Source organism: Xiphophorus hellerii, unplaced genomic scaffold (genome assembly GCF_003331165.1).
Source record: "Xiphophorus hellerii strain 12219 unplaced genomic scaffold, Xiphophorus_hellerii-4.1 PGA_scaffold_59__1_contigs__length_156853, whole genome shotgun sequence".
NCBI classification, from domain to species: Eukaryota; Metazoa; Chordata; class Actinopteri; order Cyprinodontiformes; family Poeciliidae; genus Xiphophorus; species Xiphophorus hellerii.
In genome coordinates, this window is record NW_022587634.1 from 29,919 (window position 1) to 56,813 (window position 26,895).

General features: G+C 43.6%; 1 protein-coding gene across 1 annotated transcript; it reads left to right on the top strand.

Moving 5' to 3' along the window:
• Positions 1 to 10,211: 10,211 nt before the first annotated feature.
• LOC116716498 (uncharacterized) lies at positions 10,212 to 26,848 on the top strand. The gene is made up of 13 exons (XM_032557321.1): positions 10,212 to 10,380; positions 11,244 to 11,440; positions 17,493 to 17,630; positions 17,732 to 17,843; positions 17,929 to 18,115; positions 18,645 to 18,786; positions 19,079 to 19,234; positions 20,268 to 20,323; positions 21,570 to 21,745; positions 21,828 to 22,228; positions 22,299 to 22,395; positions 25,211 to 25,442; positions 25,517 to 26,848. The coding sequence occupies exons 1-13, from the start codon at positions 10,258 to 10,260 to the stop codon at positions 25,711 to 25,713; spliced, it is 2,214 nt and encodes a 737-aa protein (XP_032413212.1). The 5' UTR covers positions 10,212 to 10,257; the 3' UTR covers positions 25,714 to 26,848.
• Positions 26,849 to 26,895: the final 47 nt, after the last annotated feature.

Below are 26,895 nucleotides of genomic sequence, written 5' to 3' on the forward strand. Positions count from 1 at the left end.
GGCCTTCGCAGCGCTTTGCTGCTCGGGCCTAATTAAAGCTGCAAGCAGCCTCGGGCGGCCCTCGCAGCAAGCGCCGCTCCGGCCTATTGGCCACCGCGGGGGTTCCGGCCACCGCAGAAGCTCTCGCGCGTTTTCCAGAGCCGCAGCCCGCTCCCCACCGCGGAAGCTCTGCCGCAGTTTCCAGCACCGCCGCCCGCTAGCCGCCGCAGAAGCTGTCGCGCATTTTCCCCAAATTACATTTCAAACCCGTTGGGCTCTTTAGAGGTGAACAAAGGTCATACATATCCAGTTTGGCGCCAATCGGATGATCTATGCGTGAATAAGAGCCAAACGTATGCATATGGCGAGGGACTGATATTCGCCATTTGGCCACGCCCACACGGTTCAGCCAGAAGCGAGCATTGACAGAGCTCATCATCCGAATTACCTTGATTAGGTCAAGAGAGCCATAAACAGAGCTTTCCAAGGAAAAAAAAGACACTTCCTGTTCTGAGGGGGCGGGGCTTAGATGACGTCATAATATGATGACACAGGGTCGTCAGGGATCCCACCAGGGTCACTCGTGCAAAGTTTGGTGCAGAAGCTGTCGACCGTTCACAGTAAAATACAAGACTTCCTGTTGTCAGGGGGCGTGGCCTACGTGATGTCATCATTTAACCATTGGATATTATTGGACACAAGATAATGATCAATAACTGAAGGTTTGGTGTCTCTGTCAGTTTTTGTGTTAGAATTACAAATTATTTAATTTTTTCCTCTTTAATTCAACATTGAACTGTCATTCCGTAGGGCAATGCTGCCCTCTGGTGTCGAATTACTGAAATAATGAAACTATTTCAGTGGGCAGCAGAGGGCAGCATTGCCCTACAAACAACGAACATGGACTGTTTATTATGTAATTACACAGAAGATCTCTCTAATTCATTCTGAGGGGGCGGGGTTTAGATGATGTCATAATATGATGACATAGCATTGTCAGGTATCACACCAGGATGAGTCAGGCCAAGTTTGGTGCAGCTCGGTCGAAACATGTGGAATCTAGAAGCAAACGTATGGCATCGGCGTTACAGGTCACTTCGCCACGCCGCCACACCCAGCTGCTTCATCGCAGCCGGTCAGGGCTTGAATCCACAACACACCAACATGTCTTCTGTCTCTGGACACAGTTTAATATTGATTATGTCAAAGGGCTAAGATAGCGACCGTTCACAGTAAAACATGACACTTCCTGTTCTCAGGGGGCGTGGCCTAAGTGATGTCATCATTTCACCACAGGGTATTTTTGGACACCTAATGATGATTAATAATTTAAAGTTTGGTATCTCTGTGAGTTTCTGTGCAGGATATATAAGAGTTTCGTGTTTCATGGCGAGTAGGTGAACTTTGACCCCTGGTAACCCCCCTTCAGCAAGCTCATACAGTCACCAATTTGATAACTTTAAATCAGACATGCCTTATGATCAGACTGACCGAGTTTGAAGCCGATCAATCGAAATCCCTAGGAGGAGTTCGATCAAATGCAAAGGCTGTAAACGTCAAAATCGAGGTCAAATGAACTTCAATCTAAAATGGCCGACTTCCTGTTGGGTTTCGACCATGGCTCTAAGAGACTTTTTTGTACGTCCCGACAAGATACACATGTGTACCAAGTTTCGTAATTCTAGGTTTAAGCATGGCTTGGGGCTGTTCATTTAAAATACTCTAGGGGTCGCTATAGAAAAATTAGGCCACGCCCACCAAATATCGCTATGGATTCCTGTTCGGGGATGGATAAGGATCCATCCTAGTGAGTTTGGAGCAGCTCACCCCGAAACTGTGGAATTCAGAGCCAAACGAAATTCGATGGCGTTCGCAACGCCGCCACGCCCACCTGCTTCAGCGCAGCCGGTCGGGGTTGGAATCCACAACACACCAACATGTCTTCTGTCTCTGGACACAGTTTCATGTTGATTAGGTCAAAGGGCTAAGATAGCGACCGTTCACAGTAAAACATGACACTTCCTGTTCTCAGGGGGCGTGGCCTAAGTGATGTCATCATTTCACCACAGGGTATTTTAGGACACCCGATGACGATCAATCAGTGAAAGTTTGGTCCCTCTATGTGTTTTTATATAGGAAATATAAGAGTTTCGTGTTTCATGGCGAGTAGGTGAACTTTGACCCCTGCTAACCCCCCTTCAACATGCTCCAAAACTCACCAATTTGATAACTTTAAATCAGACATGCCTTATGATCAGACTGACCGAGTTTGAAGCCGATCAATCGAAATCCCTAGGAGGAGTTCGATCAAATACGAAGGCTGTAAACGTCAAAATCGAGGAAAAAAATGGACGTTCAAGACAAAATGGCTGACTTCCTGTGATAGTTGGGTAATAACATTAAATGTAAGTTCTGAGTCTTTTGGTGAGCTCTACAAGTGTACCAAATTTCATGTCTCTACGATGAAGTACGTTCATACCATTGTGTCAACAGAAAATTGCTAGTTGCTGCCGTTGAGCAATTTTTTTTGCGATTTTTGTGACAACCTTAAAATTCAAAATTTTGAATTTTTCTAGTCGCGACCGCCAAGTTTGGTGAGTTTTTGAATATGATAAAGCCCCCAAAAAGGCAATTCATTTGGGTGGAAGAATAATAAGAATAATTAAAGCTGCGAGCAGCCTCGGGCGGCCCTCGCAGCAAGCGCCGCTCCGGCCTATTGGCCACCGCGGGGGTTCCAGCCACCGCAGAAGCTCTCGCACGATTTCCAGAGCCGCAGCCAACTCCCCACCACAGAAGCTCTGCCGCAGTTTCCAGCACCGCCGCCCACTAGCCACCGCAGAGGCTGTCGCGCATTTTCCACGCCCGTCCACCAGGCGACATGCGTGAATGCGTTCGGCAGCGCTCCCCGACCACTGTCAAAAAATCTGGTGCAGATCGGTCGATGCCTCGAGGAGACACAGCCGATGTATTAACTTAGGGGGCGCAGTGGAGCCAAATTACATCTCAAACTCGTTGGGCTCTTTAGAGGTGAACAAAGATCATACATATCCAGTTTGGCGCCAATCGGATGATCCGTGTGTGATTTAGAGCCAAACGTATGCATATGGCGAGGGACTGATGTTCGCCATTTGGCCACGCCCACACGGTTCAGCCAGCAGCGAGCATTGACAGAGTTTATCATCCGAATCATCTTGATTAGGTCAAGAGAGCCATAAACAGAGCTTTCCAAGGAAAAAAATGGCACTTCCTGTTCCGAGGGGGCGGGGCTTAGATGACGTCATAATGTGATGACGTAGGATTGACGGGCAAGCCTCCAGGATCACTCAGGCCAAGTTTGATGCAGCTCGGTCAAAATATGTGGAATGTAGAGGCAAACGTATACGAATGGCGTTGCCGCCATTGAAAACTCTTGGCACTTTAAAGCAAGCGAGATCAACTTCCTATCTGTCATCCAACACAGAATCACCTTGGTTAGGTCGAGAGCCATAGATGAAAGTTTCCAAGGAAAAATATAGCACTTCCTGTTCTGAGGGGGCGGGGCTTAGATGACGTCATAATCTGATGACATAGAATTTTCAGACATCACACCAGCATCACTCAAGCCAAGTTTGGTGCAGCTCGGTCGAAACATGTGGAATCTAGAAGCAAAAGTATGGCATCGGCGTTACAGGTCACTTCGCCACGCCGCCACGCCCAGCTGCTATCTCAAAGCCGGTCAGGGTTGGAAACCTCAACACACCAACATGTCTTCTGTCTCTGGACACAGGTTCATGTTGATTAGGTCAAAGGGCTAAGAGAGCGACCGTTCACAGTAAAACATGACACTTCCTGTTCTCAGGGGGCGTGGCCTACGTGATGTCATCATTTGACCATATGGTATTGTAGGCCACCTGATGACGATCAATCACTGAAAGTTTGGAGTCTCTGTGAGTTTTTGTGTTAGAAATACCAATTTTTCATTTTTTCCTGTGTATTACAAAATCGAAGAATTTCATCTGCAGGGCAATGCTGCCCTCTGGTGTCGAATTACTGAAATAATGAAACTATTTCAGTGGCCAGCAGAGGGCAGCATTGCCCTACAAACGACGAACATGTACTGTTTATTATGTAATTACACAGAAGATCTCTCTAATTCATTCTGAGGGGGCGGGGCTTAGATGACGTCATAATATGATGACATAGCATTGTCAGGCATCACAACAGCATCACTGAGGCCAAGTTTGGTGCAGCTCGGTCGAAACATGTGGAATCTAGAAGCAAACGTATGGCATCGGCGTTACAGGTCACTTCGCCACGCCGCCACACCCAGCTGCTTCATCGCAGCCGGTCAGGGCTTGAATCCACAACACACCAACATGTCTTCTGTCTCTGGACACAGTTTCATGTTGATTAGGTCAAAGGGCTAAGATAGCGACCGTTCACAGTAAAACATGACACTTCCTGTTCTCAGGGGGCGTGGCCTAAGCGATGTCATAATTTCACCACAGGGTATTTTAGGACACCTATTGTTGATCAATAACTGAAAATTTGGTGTCTCTGTGAGTTTCTGTGCAGGATATATAAGAGTTTCGTGTTTCATGGCGAGTAGGTGAACTTTGACCCCTGGTAACCCCCCTTCAGCAATCTCAGACAGTCACCAATTTGATAACTTTAAATCAGACATGCCTTATGATCAGACTGACCGAGTTTGAAGCCGATCAATCGAAATCCCTAGGAGGAGTTCGATCAAATGCAAAGGCTGTAAACGTCAAAATCGAGGTCAAATGAACTTCAATCTAAAATGGCCGACTTCCTGTTGGGTTTCGACCATGGCTGTAATAGACTTTTTTGTACGTCCTGACAAGATACACATGTGTACCAAGTTTCGTAATTCTAGGTTAAAGCATGGCTTAGGGCTGTTCATTTAAAATACTCTAGGGGTCGCTATAGAGAAATTAGGCCACGCCCACCAAATTTTGTTATGAATTCCTGTCGGTGGGTGGATAAGGATCCATCCTAGTGAGTTTGGAGCAGCTGGGCCCGAAATTGTGGAATTCAGAGCCAAACGTATGGCAACGGCGTTACAGGTCACTTCGCCACGCCTCCACGCCCACCTGCTATGTCAAAGCCGGTCAGGGTTGGAATCCTCAACACACCAAGATGTCTTCTGTCTCTGGACACAGTTTCATGTTGATTAGGTCAAAGGGCTAAGATAGCGACCGTTCACAGTAAAACATGACACTTCCTGTTCTCAGGGGGCGTGGCCTAAGTGATGTCATCATTTGACCATAGGGTAGTGTAGGGCACCCGATGACGATCAATCACTGAAAGTTTGGTCCCTCTATGTGTTTTTGTATAGGAAATATAAGAGTTTCGTGTTTCATGGCGAGTAGGTGAACTTTGACCCCTGCTAACCCCCCTTCAACATGCTCCAAAACTCACCAATTTGATAACTTTAAATCAAACATGCCTTATGATCAGACTGACCGAGTTTGAAGCCGATCAATCGAAATCCCTAGGAGGAGTTCGATCAAATACGAAGGCTGTAAACGTCAAAATCGAGGAAAAAAATGGACGTTCAATACAAAATGGCCGACTTTCTGTGATAGTTGGCTTATAACATTAAATGTAAGTTCTGAGTCTTTTGGTGAGCTCTACAAGTGTACCAAATTTCATGTCTCTACGATGAAGTACGTTCATACCATTGTGTCAACAGAAAATTGCTAGTTGCTGCCGTTCAGCAATTTTTTTTGCGATTTTTGCGACAACCTTAAAATTCAAAATTTTTAAATTTTCTAGTCGCGACCGCCAAGTTTGGTGAGTTTTTGAATATGATAAAGCCCCCAAAAAGGCACACGAAGAGGTGGGAAGAATCGTAATAATAATTAAAGCTGCGAGCAGCCTCGGGCGGCCCTCGCAGCAAGCGCCGCTCCGGCCTATTGGCCACCGCGGGGGTTCCGGCCACCGCAGAAGCTCTCGCGCGTTTTCCAGAGCCGCAGCCCGCTCCCCACCGCAGAAGCTCTGCCGCAGTTTCCAGCACTGCCGCCCGCTAGCCGCTGCAGAAGCTGTCGCGCATTTTCCCCAAATTACATCTCAAACCCGTTGGGCTCTTTAGAGCAGAACAAAGGTCATACATATCCAGTTTGGCGCCAATCGGATGATCCATGTGTGAATTAGAGCCAAACGTATGTATATGGCGAGGGACTGATATTCGCCATTTGGCCACGCCCACACGGTTCAGCCAGCAGTGAGCATTGACAGAGTTTATCATCCGAATCATCTTGATTAGGTCAAGAGAGTCATAAACAGAGCTTTCCAAGGAAAAAAACGGCACTTCCTGTTCCGAGGGGGCGGGGCTTAGATGACGTCATAATATGATGACGTAGGATCGACGGGCAAGCCTCCAGGATCACTCAGGCCAAGTTTGATGCAGCTCGGTCAAAATATGTGGAATGTAGAGGCAAACGTATACGAACGGCGTTGCCGCCATTGAAAACTCTTGGCACTTTAAAGCAAGCGAGACCAACTTCCTATCTGTCATCCAACACAGAATCACCTTGATTAGGTCAAGAGAGCAATAAACAGAGCTTTCCAAGGAAAAACACGGCACTACCTGTTCCGAGGGGGCGGGGCTTAGATAACGTCATAATGTGATGACGTAGGATCGACGGGCAAGCCTCCAGGATCACTCAGGCCAAGTTTGATGCAGCTCGGTCAAAATATGTGGAATGTAGAGGCAAACGTATACGAACGGCGTTGCCGCCATTGAAAACTCTTGGCACTTTAAAGCAAGCGAGACCAACTTCCTATCTGTCATCCAACACAGAATCACCTTGATTAGGTCAAGAGAGCCATAAACAGAGCTTTCCAAGGAAAAAAACGGCACTTCCGGTTCCGAGGGGGCGGGGCTTAGATGACGTCATAATGTGATGACGTAGGATTGACGGGCAAGCCTCCAGGATCACTCAGGCCAAGTTTGATGCAGCTCGGTCAAAATATGTGGAATGTAGAGGCAAACGTATACGAACGGCGTTGCCGCCATTGAAAACTCTTGGCACTTTAAAGCAAGCGAGACCAACTTCCTATCTGTCATCCAACACAGAATCACCTTGATTAGGTCAAGAGAGCCATAGATGAAAGTTTCCAAGGAAAAAAATAGCACTTCCTGTTCTGAGGGGGCGGGGCTTAGATGACGTCATAATCTGATGACATAGAATTTTCAGGTATCACACCAGCATCACTCAAGCCAAGTTTGGTGCAGCTCGGTCGAAACATGTGGAATCTAGAAGCAAACGTATGGCATCGGCGTTACAGGTCACTTCGCCACGCCGCCACGCCCAGCTGCTATCTCAAAGCCGGTCAGGGTTGGAAACCTCAACACACCAACATGTCTTCTGTCTCTGGACACAGGTTCATGTTGATTAGGTCAAAGGGCTAAGATAGCGACCGTTCACAGTAAAACATGACACTTCCTGTTCTCAGGGGGCGTGGCCTAAGCGATGTCATCATTTCACCACAGGGTATTTTAGGACACCTATTGTTGATCAATAACTGAAAATTTGGTGTCTCTGTGAGTTTCTGTGCAGGATATATAAGAGTTTCGTGTTTCATGGCGAGTAGGTGAACTTTGACCCCTGGTAACCCCCCTTCAGCAAGCTCATACAGTCACCAATTTGATAACTTTAAATCAGACATGCCTTATGATCAGACTGACCGAGTTTGAAGCCGATCAATCGAAATCCCTAGGAGGAGTTCGATCAAATACGAATGCTGTAAACGTCAAAATCGAGGTCAAATGAAATTCAATCTAAAATGGCCGACTTCCTGTTGGGTTTAGAGCATAGCTCTAAGAGACTTTTTTGTACGTCCCGACAAAATACACATGTGTACCAAGTTTCGTAATTCTAGGTTTAAGCATGGCTTGGGGCTGTTCATTTAAAATACTCTAGGGGTCGCTATAGAGAAATTAGGCCACGCCCACCAAATTTTGTTATGAATTCCTGTCGGTGAGTGGATAAGGATCCATCCTAGTGAGTTTGGAGCAGCTGGGCCCGAAATTGTGGAATTCAGAGCCAAACGTATGGCAACGGCGTTACAGGTCACTTCGCCACGCCGCCACGCCCACCTGCTATGTCAAAGCCGGTCAGGGTTGGAATCCTCAACACACCAACATGTCTTCTGTCTCTGGACACAGTTTCATATTGATGAGGTCAAAGGGCTAAGATAGCGACCGTTCACAGTAAAACATGACACTTCCTGTTCTCAGGGGGCGTGGCCTAAGTGATGTCATCATTTGACCATAGGGTATTGTAGGGCACCCGATGACGATCAATCACTGAAAGTTTGGTCCCTCTATGTGTTTTTGTATAGGAAATATAAGAGTTTCGTGTTTCATGGCGAGTAGGTGAACTTTGACCCCTGCTAACCCCCCTTCAACATGCTCCAAAACTCACCAATTTGATAACTTTAAATCAAACATGCCTTATGATCAGACTGACCAAGTTTGAAGTCGATCAATCGAAATCCCTAGGAGGAGTTCGATCAAATACGAAGGCTGTAAACGTCAAAATCGAGGTAAAAAATGGACGTTCAATACAAAATGGCCGACTTCCTGTGATAGTTGGCTTATAACATTAAATGTAAGTTCTGAGTCTTTTGGTGAGCTCTACATGTGTACCAAATTTCATGTCTCTACGATGAAGTACGTTCATACCATTGTGTCAACAGAAAATTGCTAGTTGCCGCCGTTCAGCAATTTTTTTTGCGATTTTTGCGACAACCTTAAAATTCAAAATTTTTAAATTTTCTAGTCGCCACCGCCAAGTTTGGTGAGTTTTTGAATATGATAAAGCCCCCAAAAAGGCGCCTCTTTGGGGGGGCAGAATCGTAATAATAATAAGAAACAGTACAGAAACAATAGGCCTTCGCAGCGCTTTGCTGCTCGGGCCTAATAATAATAAACAGTACAGATACAATAGGCCTTCGCAGCGCTTTGCTGCTCGGGCCTAATAATAATAAACAGCACAGATACAATAGGCCTTCGCAGCGCTTTGCTGCTCGGGCCTAATAATAATAAGAAACAGTACAGATACAATAGGCCTTCGCAGCGCTTTGCTGCTCGGGCCTAATAATAATAAACAGCACAGATACAATAGGCCTTCGCAGCGCTTTGCTGCTCGGGCCTAATAAGAAACAGTACAGAAACAATAGGCCTTCGCAGCGCTTTGCTGCTCGGGCCTAATAAAACAGTACAGATACAATAGGCCTTCGCAGCGCTTTGCTGCTCGGGCCTAATTAATTTGAAATCCAGTACTTTGAAAAAAGTGCTGGACTAAAAGTTTCTTCTAGTTGAACCTATTTGTCACATTTTTTCAAGAAATTTTATTAGCGGACAAAAGTACTGAAAATACAAACAAAAAACAGGTTTCAAACAATCAGTTATCAATCAAGTTTACTTCTATAGCACATTTCAGCAACAAGGCAGTTCAAAGTGCTTTAAATCATAAAAACACAAAAATAAAATGTTATAAACAATCACAGTCACCAATTAAGAAAACCAGAAAACAAAAATTACATTTTGTCAAGTGACATCATCAAGATCATCAATACAGATCAAATAAGTTGATGGATATTCCATTTATTATGGTTCAAATGCAAAGTTAAACAGGTGGAATTTAGCCTTGACTTAAAGGAACTCAGGGTTTCCGCAGTTTTGCAGTTTTCTGGAAGTTTGTTCCAGATCTATGGTGTATAGAAACTGAAAGCTGTTTCTTTATGTTTATTTCACTGATCACACTCTGGCCTGATTACTGCCGGATCTATAGAGTCAATAAATAAATGAAACAGAACCAGCCTGACAACATGAAGTAGGCTAAAAGTTTTCAAACAGCAGCACAGCATGCCCTAAGCCATGGTGAATGTTCCAGTTTGTGACCTTAACATTAAACTTTGTTGGTCCAGAACACACTAGTAAGGCTCCATCTGAGTGGCCTAGTCAAAGTCTGGGCATTGAAATTCTCCCAAATGACTTTAAACAGGTGTGAATCATGAAAGAAAGCAGAAAAGAGTGAATATTTTTCCCATGGACCTGCAGAGTGAAACTTTAGGCTCAGTTAATTACATCTCCCAGCTGTAAAACGTTTTGTCACGTCAGTGACACTTCAAAGGTTTGAAGTGAGCTCAGATCCAGTCAGACCTGTTGGATGAACTCGGAGGGAACCGCCTCCTGCCTCCTGCGTCTGCGGCGCTGAAAGTCTCGGGCTGGGCTCTGGCACCAACAGATCCGACCGGAGAGGCATCATGGAGGCAGGAGCAACTGCGCTGCTGCTGGTGGCCCTGCTGGGGATGAGCACAGCGAGCAGCTTTTATGGAGACAGCATCAGCCTGGCGCCGCTGCAGAGCAACGCAGATGGGACTTACAAGGTACAGAACATCACTAAACACAGAGCTGGTTCAGATTCTGAATGTTCTATCAAACTGAAGGCAGGAATAAATCCTGAAGCTTCATTAGCCAGGACTAAAACAAATCATAAAAAATTTAGTGTCACAATTGAAGTTTGAGTTTGTTGGAGATACTACATTCTGTTTCCTAACCTGAGAAACGAAACGGCCACGTCAGGTAAAGAAACGGAAATAAACAAAGGGAGTGATTTTTGGCACGCTGAACACCTGCGTGTCACCCATACCTGCTGTCAAAGCATCTAATGACTTATGTCAAGAAAATGTCTTTGAATCTTATTCAACCTGTCGAGATAAAACCTAAACTGAAGAAAAACTACTACTGAAGTTACTTCCAGGTCAAATAATTTGTCTTTTACAACCTCTGATGTAAATCTAAAGTAAATATTATGATTGTAGTCGTGATCAAACTCCGGTTTCTCTTCACTTTCATTCTGATAATCTTTTACACTTATCAGTTTTCTGAAGGTTTTCCAAACATTTTCTCTGGACTTGTTTCTTCATTCACTTTCAGTTCCTAAACCTCATTGTTCCTCAGCTGAACCCGTTTAGTCTGACCTATTTTGACTGATGATGCTTAAAAAGGGCAAACCCGGAAAAGACCTGCGCCAGGACCCAGAAAATAAATCACATTTTCTGGATGTCTGACATTTTCATATTTTCATAGATTTATCTGAATAGACTGGTAACAAACAACCTAAATATCTAATTTATTGGGATAAAACTGAGTGAAAATGCAACAAAAGTCCTAAGAAAGAAATCTGGAGACGAGTTTCAAGTTTTCCAGAAACACCTGGATGTTTAGTTTATGTTTTCAAACCCTGCAGGTGACTTTCTACCACCGACAAAACGGCAGAAACAGCTGTCAGAACCAGTCCACTCTGCTCTGTGATGGTGGGGTGTGTACGGACCTGGACCGGTCAGCTGTGGTCCAAACGGACCAGGACTCTTTGGGCAGATGGTGCCAGGTTGAAGAACACACAACAGCAACCTTCCAGCCCAATGGGACGAGTTTCATCCTGAGGTGAGTCAAGATCTCACCAACCAGAACCAGAACTGGCCAACCAGAACCGGGACTGACCAACCAGAACCAGGACTGACCAACTGGAAAAAAAACTGACCGACCAGAACCAGGACTGACCAACCAGAACCAGGACTGACAAACTGGAACAAAAACTGACCAACCAGAACCAGGACTGACCGACCAGAACCAGAACTGACCAGCCAAAACTAGGACTGACCAACTGGAACAAAAACTGACCGACCAGAACCAGGACTGACCAACCAGAACCAGGACTGACCGACCAGAACCAGGACTGACCAACTGGAACAAAAACTGACCAACCAGAACCAGGACTGACCGACCAGAACCAGGACTGACCAACTGGAACAAAAACTGACCAACCAGAACCAGGACTGGCCAGTTCTCTGATCCAGGTTTATAGTCTTCGGTGTTCTGCATGTTTCGGTTTCCTGCAGAAATCGGTGACAGCAGGTTAGCCGACATACCAGCTGTTGCCCAGGGCACCAACTGCTGAGGGGCGGCTGCTGCAGTGACTTAAAAATAAAATACAATAAACAAAATGAAATAAAAAAGACAGTAGAAATGCACAGCCTGACTATTTTGTATGCTCTGCATTGAAAGTGAAAATTCAGAAAATATAATTGGCTGATCCAACATCAGTAGATAAATAAATGTTTAAATGAATTAAAGTGTCTATAATATATTTTTAATCCACATCAGATTTATTATTATTTACATTTTACAGCTTCTTGATGTCCCAAAAGACAGGTTTATAATCTTATCTGTTAATTCTGCTGCTTTCATAACTGAATATGAGTTTCTGATGACATTTAGTTTCTTTTATTTGCTCTTTTTTCATAGCTACGAAACAAATTGGGAAAACTGGAAACACTGGGAACTTTAAACAACTTCTTTGTTACCTTAAATATTTTTACAAAATAATCTGTCACATTAATAACAGAATAGAATAACAAAACTTTGAATAAGATATAGATATGCAGTGAACCCTCGCTATAACGAGGTTCACCTTTCATGGTCTCGCTGCTTCGTGGATTTTTTGTGTAGTTTTTTTTCACAGTGCATTATGTTCTGCGTCCTGATTGGCTAAACAGTCTCCGCACTTCTTCTCTACCTGTGTGCCAATAACGTTACGTTATTTAAATATACAGCTTGGCAAATTTTGGCAAATATTTTTGCCCAGAAGAAAAAAGAGCGACAACAACTACCGATAACGACATTCTTCTCTCGAAAAAACTCACCTGCACCTCAGGCGAAAAAGCCACTAGAGAGCAGAGTCAGGCCGCAGCGTCTCAGTCAGAGGATCAGTGAAACACGAGTCACAGTTTGTCCTACTGTTCTTCGTATTGATGATTAAAATGATTATTTTACTGTAATTATTTGTAAGAAAGCGTTATATTTGTTTAAAAAATGCTTAGGCCTGAAAACAAGCTTTATTCTTTGGTTTCAATGTAGAGTATTTAATAATGCTGTATAATAATTGTAAAAAAATAAAGGTAACTACTTCACAGATTTCGCCGATCACGGGTTCTTTTTGGAACCCAACCCCCGCGAAAAATGAGGGTTCACTGTATATAAATATCAGGAAATTAACTGAAGTGTTGGAGTGTGCCTTTATTGCTGGCGAAGAACAGAATTTGTTTCAGAACTTTGCTGGTAGTTTGAGTTCATTAGATGTAGAAAATGTTGCAACTTTGCTCTAGGTTAATGTAGAGTCTGATTTTCTTAGCCAAACTCAATCAAAATAAAGTTGCCTGATAATCGTGGTGCAGCTGCAGTAGCTGCTGTGTGAAATGTTGGGGTCCAGATGAGGTCCAGTCTTTTTTTTAACATCCATCCATCCATCCATCCATCCCGACCCCATCCACTTATCCGGTGTCGGGCCGTGGGGGTAGCAGCTTCAGAAGGGAGGCCCAGACTTCCCTCCCCAGCCACTTGTTCCAGCTCCTCCGGGGGAATCCCAAGGCGTTCCCAGGCCAGCCAAGAGACATCGTCCCTCCAGCGTGTCCTGGGTTTTCCCCTCCTCCTGGTGGGACATGAACTCCTCACCAGGGAGGCGTCCAGGAGGCCTGCTGACCAGACGCCTGAGCCTCCTCAACTGGCTCCTCTCGACGTGAAGAAGAAGAAGAAGAAGAAGAAGAGTTACTTTATTCATCCCAGCAGGGAAATTATTTCGCAGTTACAGCAAGAATTTTTTTTTTTATACACAGATTAACACACACACGACAGTAGCTGCGTCTGCAGGCAGCCAGCTGAGCCGGCGGCATTTTTGAAGGAGGACATGCGGCAAAGGTCGTCGGGACCGGGAGTCAAACCCGCGACGTTCGCAGGTCTAAGGCCTCCAAATGTGGGGCGTGCTAACCCCCTGCGCCACCACAGCACGCCCCAAAGAAAGAAACATTCAGGAGCAGTGGTTCTACTCTGAGTCCCTCCCGGATGACTGAGCTTCTCACCCTATCTCTAAGGTTCAACTATCCGACGGACCCTCCTCTCCAGGACCCCTGAATAGACCTTGCCAGGGAGGCTTAAGAGTGTGACCCAGCTATAATTGGAGCACACCCTCCGCTCCCCCTTTTTGAACAGGGGGACCACCAGATAACCTCAATTTCCCTATGGGATTAATAAAGTTTAACCTAACCTAACCTAACCACCCCAGTCTGCCAATCCAGGGGAACTGCCCCCGATGTCCATGCAATATTGCAGAGCCGCATCAGCCAACACAATCCTACAACATCCAGAGCCTTAAGGAACCGTTTCACCCGCCGGTACCCATCAGCTGCTTCTGGAGTCCCACAGGCCATAAAGGCCCAATAGGACTCCTTCTTCAGCCTGACGGCATCCCTCACCGAAGGTGTCCACCAACAGGTTCGAGGGTTGCCGCCCCGGCAGGCACCGACAACCTTGCGGCCACAGCTCCGACAAGCTGCCTCGACAATGGAGGCGCGGAACACGGTCCACTCAGACTCCATGTTCCCCATTTCCCCAAGAATGTGTTCAAAGTTCTGCTGGAGATGGGAGTTAAAGCTCTGTCTCACAGGGAATTTCCGCCAGACGTTCCCAGCAGACCCTCACAGCACGTTTGGGCCGCCAGGTCTGACCTATTTCCTCCCCCACCACCGGAGCCAGCTCATAACCCGGTAGTGGTCAGTGGACAGCGCCGCACCTCTCTTCACCCGAGTGTCCAAGACAGGCTACCCTCTCGTTCACCAGGGTAAACCCCAACGTACAGGCGCCGAGATGGGGAGCAACAAGTATGCCCACTCCTGCCCGACGTCTCTCACCTTGGGCAGCTCCAGAGTGGAAGTATGTCCAGCCCCTCTCAAGGAGACTGGTTCCAGAACCAGAGCCGTGCGTCGAGGTGAGACCGACTATTTCTAGCCAGAACCTCTCGACCTCACGCACTAGCTCCGGCTCCTTCCCCACCAGAGAGGTGACATTCCACGTCCCAAGAGCTTCTGCAACTGAGGATCGGACCGCCAGGGTCCCCTCCCTCTGCCGCCACCCATCACACAGTGCACCCGACCCCTTTGGCCCCTCTCACGGGTGGTGGGCCCATGGGAGGATGGGCCCATGTTTCCTCTTCGGGCTGAGCCCAGCCGGGCTCCATGGGTAAAAGCCCGGCCACCAGGCGCTCGCCATCGTGCCCCCCCTCCAGGCCTGGCTCCAGAGTGGGACCCCGGTGACCTGCGTCCGGGCGAGGGAATGCCAAGTCCAATGTTTTTTCTCATCATTGGGGTCTTCGGGCTGCGCTTTGTCTGGTCCCTCACCTAGGACCTGTCTGCCTTGGGTGACCCTACCAGGGGCATGAAGCCCCAGACAGCAGAGCTCCTAGGATCATTGGGGCCCTCAAACCCTCCACCACGATAAGGTGGCAGAACAAGGAGAGGCTTTTATTAACATAAGACTTTTATTTTCTGTAAACTGTTTGCAGCGTGGGCAGCGTTCAGATTGCAGGAGGAATGCAAATTTATTTATAAGGCGTCATTAATACACAATGCAATCCTGATAATAACCAAAACATTTACAATTCTGCTTCAAAAATAACTTAATATCGAGAGAAAATGTAAATCTGAATTGGGGAGATGGAGAATATTTCTGCTAAGCTCTCAATGCAACCAGTTATGAAATTAAAATAAATGTTAAATACTTAATACAGGACATCTTAAAGGCCGAGTTGGAAGAGTTTTCTCTCTACATCCAAACTGTATCCTATAATCTGAGTGAGTTTGATTACATTCAGTTTATTCATATTGTATAAATGCACAACATGTCATCTGCAGGCATTTTATTCCAGATTCTAATATGATCATCGTTAGGAAACATCAGGTCCAGTTTATTATTCAAATCGGTTTCATTCTGTTGCATCAAGCTGCTGATTTAGCAGCAATCCCTCATCCTGAGGATGCATGTGGCGGCAGTGGAAAGGTAAACTCCTCATTAACAAGAAGAAACCTCCAGCAGAACCAGAACCAGGCTCAGCAGAGCGGCCATCTTCTTTGACCCACTGGAGGTTTAAGAAAAGAGAGACGAAAACACGAAGAAGCCCTGAACCAGGAGTACTTTCTATTTCGAAGAAAGCAAAGAGTTTAAAGTTGCCACTCCCTGAGAGATGCGGTGGATTGTTACCCCTCTCTGAGTTTCCATTCAACTCTGAGTCACATCAACACCTGAATGTCTTTGTCTGGCTGACAGCTTTGGCAGAACAAAGGCAGAGAATAATAATAGCTGATGCTTCCTCATATTTATGATTTACCAGAAAGCTTTCAGGTCATGCAAATCTTTCTTTTGAAAACTTCTGAGGAACATTTTGTTCTCAGAAGACTAAGTTATTATTACTGGTATTAGTAGGAGATGGTTTACATTATTAGTATAATGTAAATTATTACGTTCAGCTTGACCATACTTTAAACTGTTCAAGTTAAAGAACATTTTCCTGCTACGTATTAAGGCCAAAAGAGATTTTCTTTTTAAGTTGTGGGGATAAAGTTGTTAAAATGTATTAAAAGATTCAGTGTTTAACTTCAGAAGAAGCTCAACATTCCTCTTTTAATGTTTTATTTTTCATGTTATCATAAAGGTACTATTTCATTTTCCTAATATTGTGACTTTATTCTGGTAATATTATAAATTTATTCTTGTATCATCACAACTTAGCTCTCATATTATTTTGCTTTATTCTCATAATTATTTATTTTTTTCTTAGTCTAATTCTCCATCATTTTACTTAAACTCCAGGTTAATATAAAAATATGTATAAGACAGTAGAAATTAAATAGGATAGAAATATCCTTTACTTTTTAACTGAGCAGCAAAGTAACAGGCAGATGGAAGGATGTGAATTTATTCAACGGTATAAATATGAAAACAGAAAAATAGGAATAAGAGACTGTATGGGCAAATTTACAAGATTAGAAAACAAAGCTGTGTAGTTATTTCAAAGGCAGCATACACTGCTTAAAATAATTATGTCACTAAGTAGAGGAATTAAAACATATGTGATATGTTAATGTAGATGGTGCATAAAAACCACAGAATATTTGCAATAATTTAAATTTGAATGACTTGAGTTTTTTGAGTGCAGTGATGTTCTGACAGCTGCTGAGGGGGAAGGATCTGTGATAACGCTTCTTTGTGCACTGAGGATGCTGCAGTCAGTGCATGTAAATGTGTCTAATATGCAATAATCAAAACTACTAAAAATCATAATAATACAATCAATGTTTTAGTGACTTTAGGGAATTGACTTTATGCAAATAAACAGAAAATATTGATGTGTTTTATATGATATATTAAATAAATAATCTCATTTCATGTAATGCAACCTTTTTTAGCCCAATATACATAATACACAAACAATAATGTTTGTCTCCATGTTGGCCACCAGGGGGCAGTAGTAACGTGACTATCTGTGACTGGAGCAGAAAATTGGGATTTTTCCAGGTTTTATTTGGAGAAATGAAAACGTTAAAAATATACAGTATATCTAAAACGATGAACGATGATGATGTTTTCACATCCTGGCTTTGACTCTCAGAGACTCCGGCTGCTGCTGGGACAATAATCTGGAGCACAAATCCAACTGGGAGAGCCACGCACAGCTGGACCTGGGAGTCAGATCAGACTCCTACAGCATCAACAACTGTCCCAGCACCGCAACGGTGGCTTCCTTACGGTACCGGAAACCGTCTGTGTTCATCTAACACGGCTTGTTAGTGAAATATGACATAAAAGTACAGATTTTGACCTGATGGGAAAATGAAAATGTTCCTGCAGGGTTTCTCAGAACTGCTTCACCCATCTCCGCCTTCTGGCTCATGATCCAGAAGATGACGCGGTGAGATGCCGCTTCGCTTCAGGCGCCCCAGCAAACTTCACTCTGGATGAGGTAACCTGGCCCTTTCCACGGCATTTTATACATATAAAGAGTTTTACAGATAGAACCATCAGATGATTATAGGTGTCATTTTCAGAGTACCTGTACGCTGAGAGGCTCAGGTGAGCTCCAACTTGGCCAACACGTCATTGAACTGACGGTGGAGGATTTCTCCACCAAAAACGTGACGCTGACTTACGCAGACGGAAGTACGGCGACCCGGGAGGCCTCCAGCAGCAGCCAGCCTCCGCTCTGCACGCTGACGCTGCAGTTCGTGGTGGACGGTGAGGTTTCCTCTCATCAATTCACCCGCTGGACAAATGTCTCCGTTTCATTTAGCCAAATAAACCACTTAAAAAGGCTGTGAAAAAAATGACACATCACTGATTTCTCACAAATATTCCAGAGTTTTTTTTGTTTTCATATCTCAAAATGCATTATTAAATGTATTTATGAATTATCTAGTGATTAAAGACAATTCATTTGAACATAAAATAAAATAAATACATACACTTTGCTGAATAAAGTCTCTGGTTATAATAAATATAAATTATTATAATTATACTATATTATATTATCTTTTTATTTATTTATAAATATTTCTAAATAAATAAAAGAAAAATTTTATACGAAAGGCTTTAAGCTGAATAAAAATGACAGCAGAAGAAACTGGAGAAGGCGATATAATCGTATTTGATCTAAATCATTTCTTACATTTATAACATCAAACAGCTCAATGGTTTTGAAAATAGCTTTCTAGTTTTTGACTCAATTATCATTTTGGATTAAATCTTTTCTGTGTTTTTGATTCAGTCCTTCCTCCGATATCGAGCTGCGTGGTCGGTGACCTCCTGCCCATGTTCCTGTCCCGGACGCCGTCGCACGGAGACGTTCTCCACGCCAGCGTGGGTCAGACGCTGCAGCTCTACGCCGAGGCCCAGGCTCAGAACGCGCCGTACGGACGCCGCTTCCGGCAACATTCCTGCATGCTGCTACACACCTGTCCTGCTCTGCATGCTGCTACACACCTGTCCTGCTCTCCATGCTGCTACACACCTGTCCTGCTCTGCATGCTGTTACTCACCTGTCCTGCTCTACATGCTGTTACTCACCTGTCCTGCTCTGCATGCTGTTACTCACCTGTCCTGCTCTGCATGCTGTTACTCACCTGTCCTGCTCTGCATGCTGTTACTCACCTGTCCTGCTCTGCATGCTGTTACTCACCTGTCCTGTTTACTCCTCTGAAGGATTCAGGACTTCCAGGTCAGCGGCCCCCAAAACGTGACCAAGGAGTTCAGAAGCGGGTCGGACGGGAAAGCAGAGATCACTCTGAGATGGACCCCGAAGGAAAGCGACGCCAACAAACTCGTCCCGATTTGTTTCACCGCAGAGACGGCAATAACGTGAGTAATTTCATTCCACAGAAACGTCCTGGTTTTCTCTTCAGCTGCTGTTCAACACAGAAAACGACGTTCAGGATGAGAGTTTTATCATTTTTAATTCAGTTTTAATCTAATTAGTTCCTTAAACACCTTTGGATATGCATAAAAATCACAGTTAACACTAATTAATAGTGAATATTTTGTAAAAGATTATAATTTTTCTAACTGCGTGTTCGGACCATTATAGATAGAAAAAAAGGAGGAATAAAAAACTTAGAGATTTCTGAAAATTTTTCATTTTTCAAACTCAGAAATTGTAATTTTTTTAGAAAATCTGAGAGTTTTTCATGGAAATGTTTGCCTTTTCAAATTCAGAAATTTCCTAGAAGTTTTATACAAAATGTTTGAAATTAATCTCAAAATTAAAATTTTTTTGACAAAGATTTACTCCTTTTTTCCATCTGCATTGGCTCTAATACGTCATTGTTGAAAACATTAAAGTATAATTCAATATGCTGCTGTACTGAGCAGTAAACTGTAAAATAATTAAACACTCATGTCTATTGTGGAAATGATGCAAATACTGGACAGCAGACAAATTAATGTTAGAGAATAAATTAGGGTCAATAAGATGTGAAATTGTAACCAAAAGGTTTGGTGCCAAATTTTCAAAATATAATTTCCAAATATAAATAAATAAAGCATTAAATTAAAAACAGAGAGCAGGAGCTTGAACTGATATTTAAATGGTAAAATTTGACTGTGTCTAAAAAGTAAATTTGATTCAGTGACTGGATTTAGGCTGATCAGTGTTGGCCGTTTGCAGCCGAGTCATAATGTTTTATAAAACAAAAAGTGTCATAATTTTGATCAAAGTTGATCTGAAATCTGAGGAGCTGCTATAAAACAATGGCTGTAACGTTGGCATCTAAAAATGAAACAAACAAAAAGTCCAAACTCACCAAGCAGAATTCATTTTTTGCACGTTATTTAGATGTTATCTAATTTTACTGGGTTCATAACGACACCAACCTGTTTTGTTTTTATCCCACAGCCAATCAGAGATGAGATGTGTCATTGTTATGGTGAGCCGTTCCGCCGTCCTGCAAGGTTTGTTCCTAATAATAAAACATTGCACACACACGCCCACGCCTACACACACACACACACACACACACACGCACACACACACACCCACGCCCACACGTGCACACACACACACAACCCCACACACACGGGAGAAAGGCTAAAACATACACACATAAACTAGCAGGATAGCAGGGAGCCATCATATGATGATCTATCTATCTATCTATCTATCTATCTATCTATCTATCTATCTATCTATCTATCTATCTATCTATCTATCTATCTATCTATCTATCTATCTATCTATCTATCTATCTATCTATCTATCTATCTATCTATCTATCTATCTATCTATCTATCTATGAATGAAGTTCAGAGAGAGCACAAGCAGGAAGTGGTAAAGAGGTGAAAATCCGCCATGATGAACCAAATGTTCTCATAAACGTTTTTATTAAACATTTATTTATCACATCTCTTCTGTCATCCTTATTTTACCTTCTGCTTAAACGTTTTGCTGCAAAGTTTTACACTGTTATTATTTTGACAATGAATTTGTGTAAAACACATATTTAGCTGCGCTAACAGTGTTAGCACCAATGTGGTGAGTTGAGAGAGCAGAACGCAAAGAAAATATGATATAATCAATATTCCAATGATGCAGGAGATCATCTAGTATTTAAAAATGTCCAAACACTTTACCTTAAATTAAAGTGAACTTGATCAGTGACATGTTGCTGCATCAGAGGTGCACAGAGCAGCGTTACCACAGATCCTTCCTCCCAGCAGTTGTTTCCATTCCTGCATCCAGTTTGTACACTTCATCTAATAAATACTCAATGTTCAATGTTTCTGCTGCAAAACACAAACAGCTCAGAGTTCTGTCTACGTTCCACCAGAACTCTTGTGTTGTTGTTTGGAGAGCATTTCTAAGTGTAATGGAAAAATAATGCAAGAACACATTCTAAAGATTAATACAATTTAAATTCTAGTGAACATTTAACACTGGAATTGAAAAACATTTAAACAAAACAACAGAAACAACAAATAAAATGAATTATGAAGGCTCTGGAAACAGAACGGTCCTTCAATGAAAGGAATCAGTTGAGACCAAAGCACCAAACTGAAGACTTTCATCATCCAGTTTTTGGTAGAACGAGAAACACAATAGATCATGCAAACGGAAAATATTGAGCTTATTTTAATTTATCATGTGATTAATTGCTTATGGTGACATTCCTAATAATTATATTATTCCTGTGATTTCCAGGCAGAGCCTCTGTTACCTGCTTGCCCAACAAGATGACGGTGGCCTTGGAGAAAGCCTCCATGCCAGACATCAGTGAGGAGTTTCTGTCACTCAGAGACCCGTCGTGCACGCTCACCAGCAACGGCACCCACATCCTGGGAACCATGTCCTTCACCACCTGTGGCACAAAGCTGGAGGTGTGGAATAAATCAGAACGACCTCGGCCCGACTCCTCTCTGCCGCTTCACTATTTCACTCTGATCTTTCACCTGAAAACAGGACAAAGGAGACTACATCGTCTTGAAGAACGAGATCCACTCCATCGTGCAGTCCAACGAGATCATCATCCGGAGGAACAACGTCAAGGTTGACTTCTACTGCGAGTTTCCCAAAACCATCAGCGTCTCCAACTTCTACAACCTCCACGATGCCGACTACATCTTCACCGAGTCCAGCTTTGGCAGCTTCGGCTACAGCTTTGAGATATTCCAGAACGGCAACTTCACCAGCAGGGTGCCGCCCGACGCCTACCCGGTGCAGGTCAAGATGCTGCAGATGATTTACATGGGCATCCAGGCCGTGTCGGAGCTGCCAAACGTCACCTTGTTTGTCGAGTCGTGCAAAGCAACTCCGGACAACAACCCTGACAACCCCATCTACTACAACCTCATCCAGAACGGGTGAGTCCTGCTGCTCAGAAACACTCGCTGAAGACGCTCAGAGAAACGTTTTTCATCTGTTGTCTTCCAGGTGTGTCAAAGACGAGACGTTTAAGATCCACCCGTCAAACCAGACGAACTTCAACTTTGAGATCCAAGCCTTTAAATTCAACGGAGATTATGACCAGGTAGGAAAAACTAGAGCTTTCCAAACTTACAGGTAAAAGCCAGTAAATTAGAATATTTTGAAAAACTTGATTTATTACAGTAATTGCATTCAAAAGGTGTAACTTGTACATTATATTTATTCATTGCACACAGACTGATGCATTCAAATGTTTATTTCATTTGATTTTGATGATTTGAAGTGGCAACAAATGAAAATCCAAAATTCCGTGTGTCACAAAATTAGAATATTACTTAAGGCTAATACAAAAAAGGGATTTTTTAGAAATGTTGGCCAACTGAAAAGTATGAAAATGAAAAATATGAGCATGTACAATACTCAATACTTGGTTGGAGCTCCTTTTGCCTCAATTACTGCATTAATGCGGCGTGGCATGGAGTCGATGAGTTTCTGGCACTGCTCAGGTGTTATGAGAGCCCAGGTTGCTCTGATAGTGGCCTTCAACTCTTCTGCGTTTTTGGGTCTGGCATTCTGCATCTTCCTTTTCACAATACCCCACAGATTTTCTATGGGGCTAAGGTCAGGGGAGTTGGCTGGCCAATTTAGAACAGAAATACCATGGTCCGTAAACCAGGCACGGGTAGATTTTGCACTGTGTGCAGGCGCCAAGTCCTGTTGGAACCTGAAATCTCCATCTCCATAGAGCAGGTCAGCAGCAGGAAGCATGAAGTGCTCTAAAACTTGCTGGTAGACGGCTGCGTTGACCCTGGATCTCAGGAAACAGAGTGGACCGCCACCAGCAGATGACATGGCACCCCAAACCATCACTGATGGTGGAAACTTTACACTAGACTTCAGGCAACGTGGATCCTGTGCCTCTCCTGTCTTCCTCCAGACTCTGGGACCTCGATTTCCAAAGGAAATGCAAAATTTGCTTTCGTCAGAAAACATGACTTTGGACCACTCAGCAGCAGTCCAGCTCTTTTTTTCCTTAGCCCAGGTGAGACGCTTTTCGCGCTGTTTCTTGGTCAACAGTGGCTTGACACGAGGTATGCGGCAGCTGAAACCCATGTCTTTCAAGCGTCTCTTGGTGGTGGATCTTGAAGCACTGACTCCAGCAGCTGTCCACTCCTTGTGAATCTCCCCCACATTTTTGAATGGGTTTTTTTTCACAATCTTGACTAGGGCGCGGTGATCCCTATCGCTTGTACACTTTTTCTGACCACAGAGCTCTGAGAACAGCCAGCCTCTTCAGCAATAACCTTTTGTGTCTTTCCCTCCTTGTGCAATGTGTCGATGGTCGCCTTTTGGACAGCTGTCAAATCTGAAGTCTTCCCCATGTTTGTGTAGGCTTCAGAACTGGACTGAGAGACCATTTAAAGCCCTTTGCAGGTGTTTTGAGTTAATCAGCTGATTAGTTTGTGGCACCAGGTGTCTTCAAAATTTAACTCTTACACAATATTCTAATTTTGTGACACACGGAATTTTGGATTTTCATTTGTTGCCACTTCAAATCATCAAAATTAAATGAAATAAACATTTGAATGCATCAGTCTGTGTGCAATGAATAAATATGATGTACAAGTTACACCTTTTGAATGCAATTACTGAAATAAATCAAGTTTTTCAAAATATTCTAATTTACTGGCTTTTACCTGTATACCATCTAGCCACTGGAATTTTGTTCTCCTTTATTAATCCATCCTCTTCATGGAAAACCCTCCATGATGAGGGAGCATCATGGGGGGTGATGAGGTCACGTGGTGAATGTCACTTCATTTTTGACACTGTGGCCAAGCAACTCAACCTTCATCTCACTGTCTACTACAATCCTATTTGACCCAAAGGTATTCCTGTCAAATTTAATCCATCCACGCTGTGATTAATCAGATAAACGTCTGAAAGCTGACGCCAACTTATCGTCCTCAAGAGATTCCACATGCTAGCTGGACATTCATCCCAAACAAGCTTACTGGAGTGGAAAGGATTAGTTAGTGAAGACAGTTCAAACGTCATAAAAACAACAGACAGTCATCAAAACCATCAAAACATGTCAAATATGTTGTTCTGAGTTCCAGTTATTATGAATCAGAGGCAACTCTAAACGGGCAGGTTTTTATTCTAGATTTCTGTTTTTCAGTTTTCTGGAAGTTTGATCCAGATTTGTGGTACACAGAAGCTGAATGCTGTTTCTCCATGTTTGGTTCTGGTTCTGGATACAGAGCAGAACCAGAACCAGAAGACCTGAGCGGTCAGGAAGGTTGATAGCAGATCTTTAAGCCGTTCAGTGGTTTATAAACTGATAACAGTATTTTAAAGTCTGTTCTCTGAGCTGCAGCAGGATGAGTTTCTCCAGATCTTACTGGGACTTCAGCCTTTTACTCCTGGAAATGTTCTTCAGGCGACAGACTTTTTAACTGTCTTTATGTGTCTCTGAAGGTTCAGGTTTGAGTCTTTTACTACACCCAGGCGGATCCGTTCAGAGTCACCTGGTGACATCATAATGTAGAGCTTGTAGATACTGAATATGAGGGGTTGTCGGATTGAGCCTTGTGGTACTCCACATGTGACTTTTGCTCGTTCCTTTTGACACAAAGAGGTCTCTGTTCTTTAGGTAAGATTTGAACCAATTAAGTTATAAATAAAAAGCTTTTATTGTGAGGCATGTAGCTGCTGGAGATGTTTGGTTCTGATCCTATTAAACTATAAATGTAAACTATGAATCACATCAAGCTATTTCTAGATCCTCCTGAGAGAGGCATCAGGGAGGACCAACAGGACAACCAAACGTCTTCCAGATCAAACACCAGAGGTCCTTTGGTCAACAGTAAAGGAAATCCTTGTTTTTGTTTCCCGTTCTTCACATTCCACCTCAGGTTTACATCATCTGCAACGTCATCCTGTGCGAGCCTGGGAATCCCTTTTCCCGATGTGCGCAGGGATGTCTGAGCGAGGCGCCCCGCCGGCGCAGACGAGGCCTGAGCATGGAGACCACAGGGCACTACATTACCCAGGGTCCTCTGCAAGTGGTTGGGCCGGCTGGTCCCAGTTCACATGCGGAGCACAAGAACATGGATGCAGCTCCGAAAAGTGACACGGCTCCTGAAGGTTAGAGTCCGAGCGACCCGACGGTCGAGTTTCCTGTTTGAGTAAAAACTGACCATTTTCCTGACATTCTCCAGGAGTTGTTCCAGAAACCAGATCGGACGGAGAAGCCTGGAGGCTCAGGGAGATGTTTTCCTCCAGCATCACCACGGTGGTGTTCGGCAGCGGCTTCGTCCTGTCGCTGGTTCTGCTGGCCGTGGTGGTCCGCTACTTCAGCAGGAAGAGGAAAGCTGAAGAGCTCAACTTTCTCATTGAAGACGAGTTTGAGAAATAAACGCGACGCCTCCCTGACAGCCTCTGGAAAACAGATGAATTAAAGGAGACAAACTAAACCATCTTTTTTTACCCAAACCACAGGTCTGAGATCGGTTTTGGTCAGAATCAGAACTCACTTATTTTCTTTTTTTCACCTGGTTTTACAAAAAACAGTGAAAAGTTTCAATCCAAACCACTTTTTAGAGCCAATGAACATATTTCGTTTCTAAGTACAGAAATATTACCCAGTAAGTTATCAGTAACTGGGTCATTACTATCCAAAAAGACAGTCGATGCAACAATCAGAAGTTTGTTTATTTCATGTTTTTTTCACTCAGCATTTAACATTTTATTCCTCACCAGGATAAAAAGGATTTAATTTTGCTTCTTGTCGTTTTTAGACCAGCCCAGAATTCGTTTGTATCAAATAAAAACATGTTTTCTGATCAGATCCAGTTTATTTTAGCCAAACAATCAAACTGTATTTCAGCCATTATCCAAAATGGCCGATTAGCTCCAACTCAATCTAAACTCCAGATTTAAGCTGATCACTCAGATCTGTGAAGCCTCAGAACAAAAATAAAAGCTTGTTTTTTGAGACTATCAGGTTTCAGTAATGTGTCTCCTTTAATTCATGTTTCCTTTTCGTCATGCAGGCAGAATTATGATATGTTATCTAAATCTGATATAATAATTTGGGAGTTTTAATCAGTCAAATCAAACCTTATCTTGCTTTGCGAACAATATTTTAGAGGAACTTCTGAGCTAAAATGCTTCAGATTTCCAGGTCACGGTTTTCTTTTCAGCAGAAATGATCCAACAAGTCGACAGATGAGAAAGAATCAGCTGTTTTCAGATGCTGAGCGTGAGAAGAACCATCTGATCGGATCTTGGACCCGGTTCCACTTCACCTGCAGCAATGCTGCACCTGAAACACGTTGAGCTGGATGCCTTCATGCTACTGTCCTTTTCTCATAAACACCTCCAAAGGTTTTCATGTCCTGATTAGGGTTGTCTGGTTAGGGAAACTAAATTCAGCATTTTAAGGGAGTTCATGTTATTAAGACAAATATTAATATTTTTCCTACAGTAAAAGGAGAAGGGTGTTATGTATACATTCATTGGTTATGTAATAAAAAGCTTATGGGAGCCTGTGTGGAGTGTTTATCACTTATTTCATGTTTCTAATTCAGTTGAATTG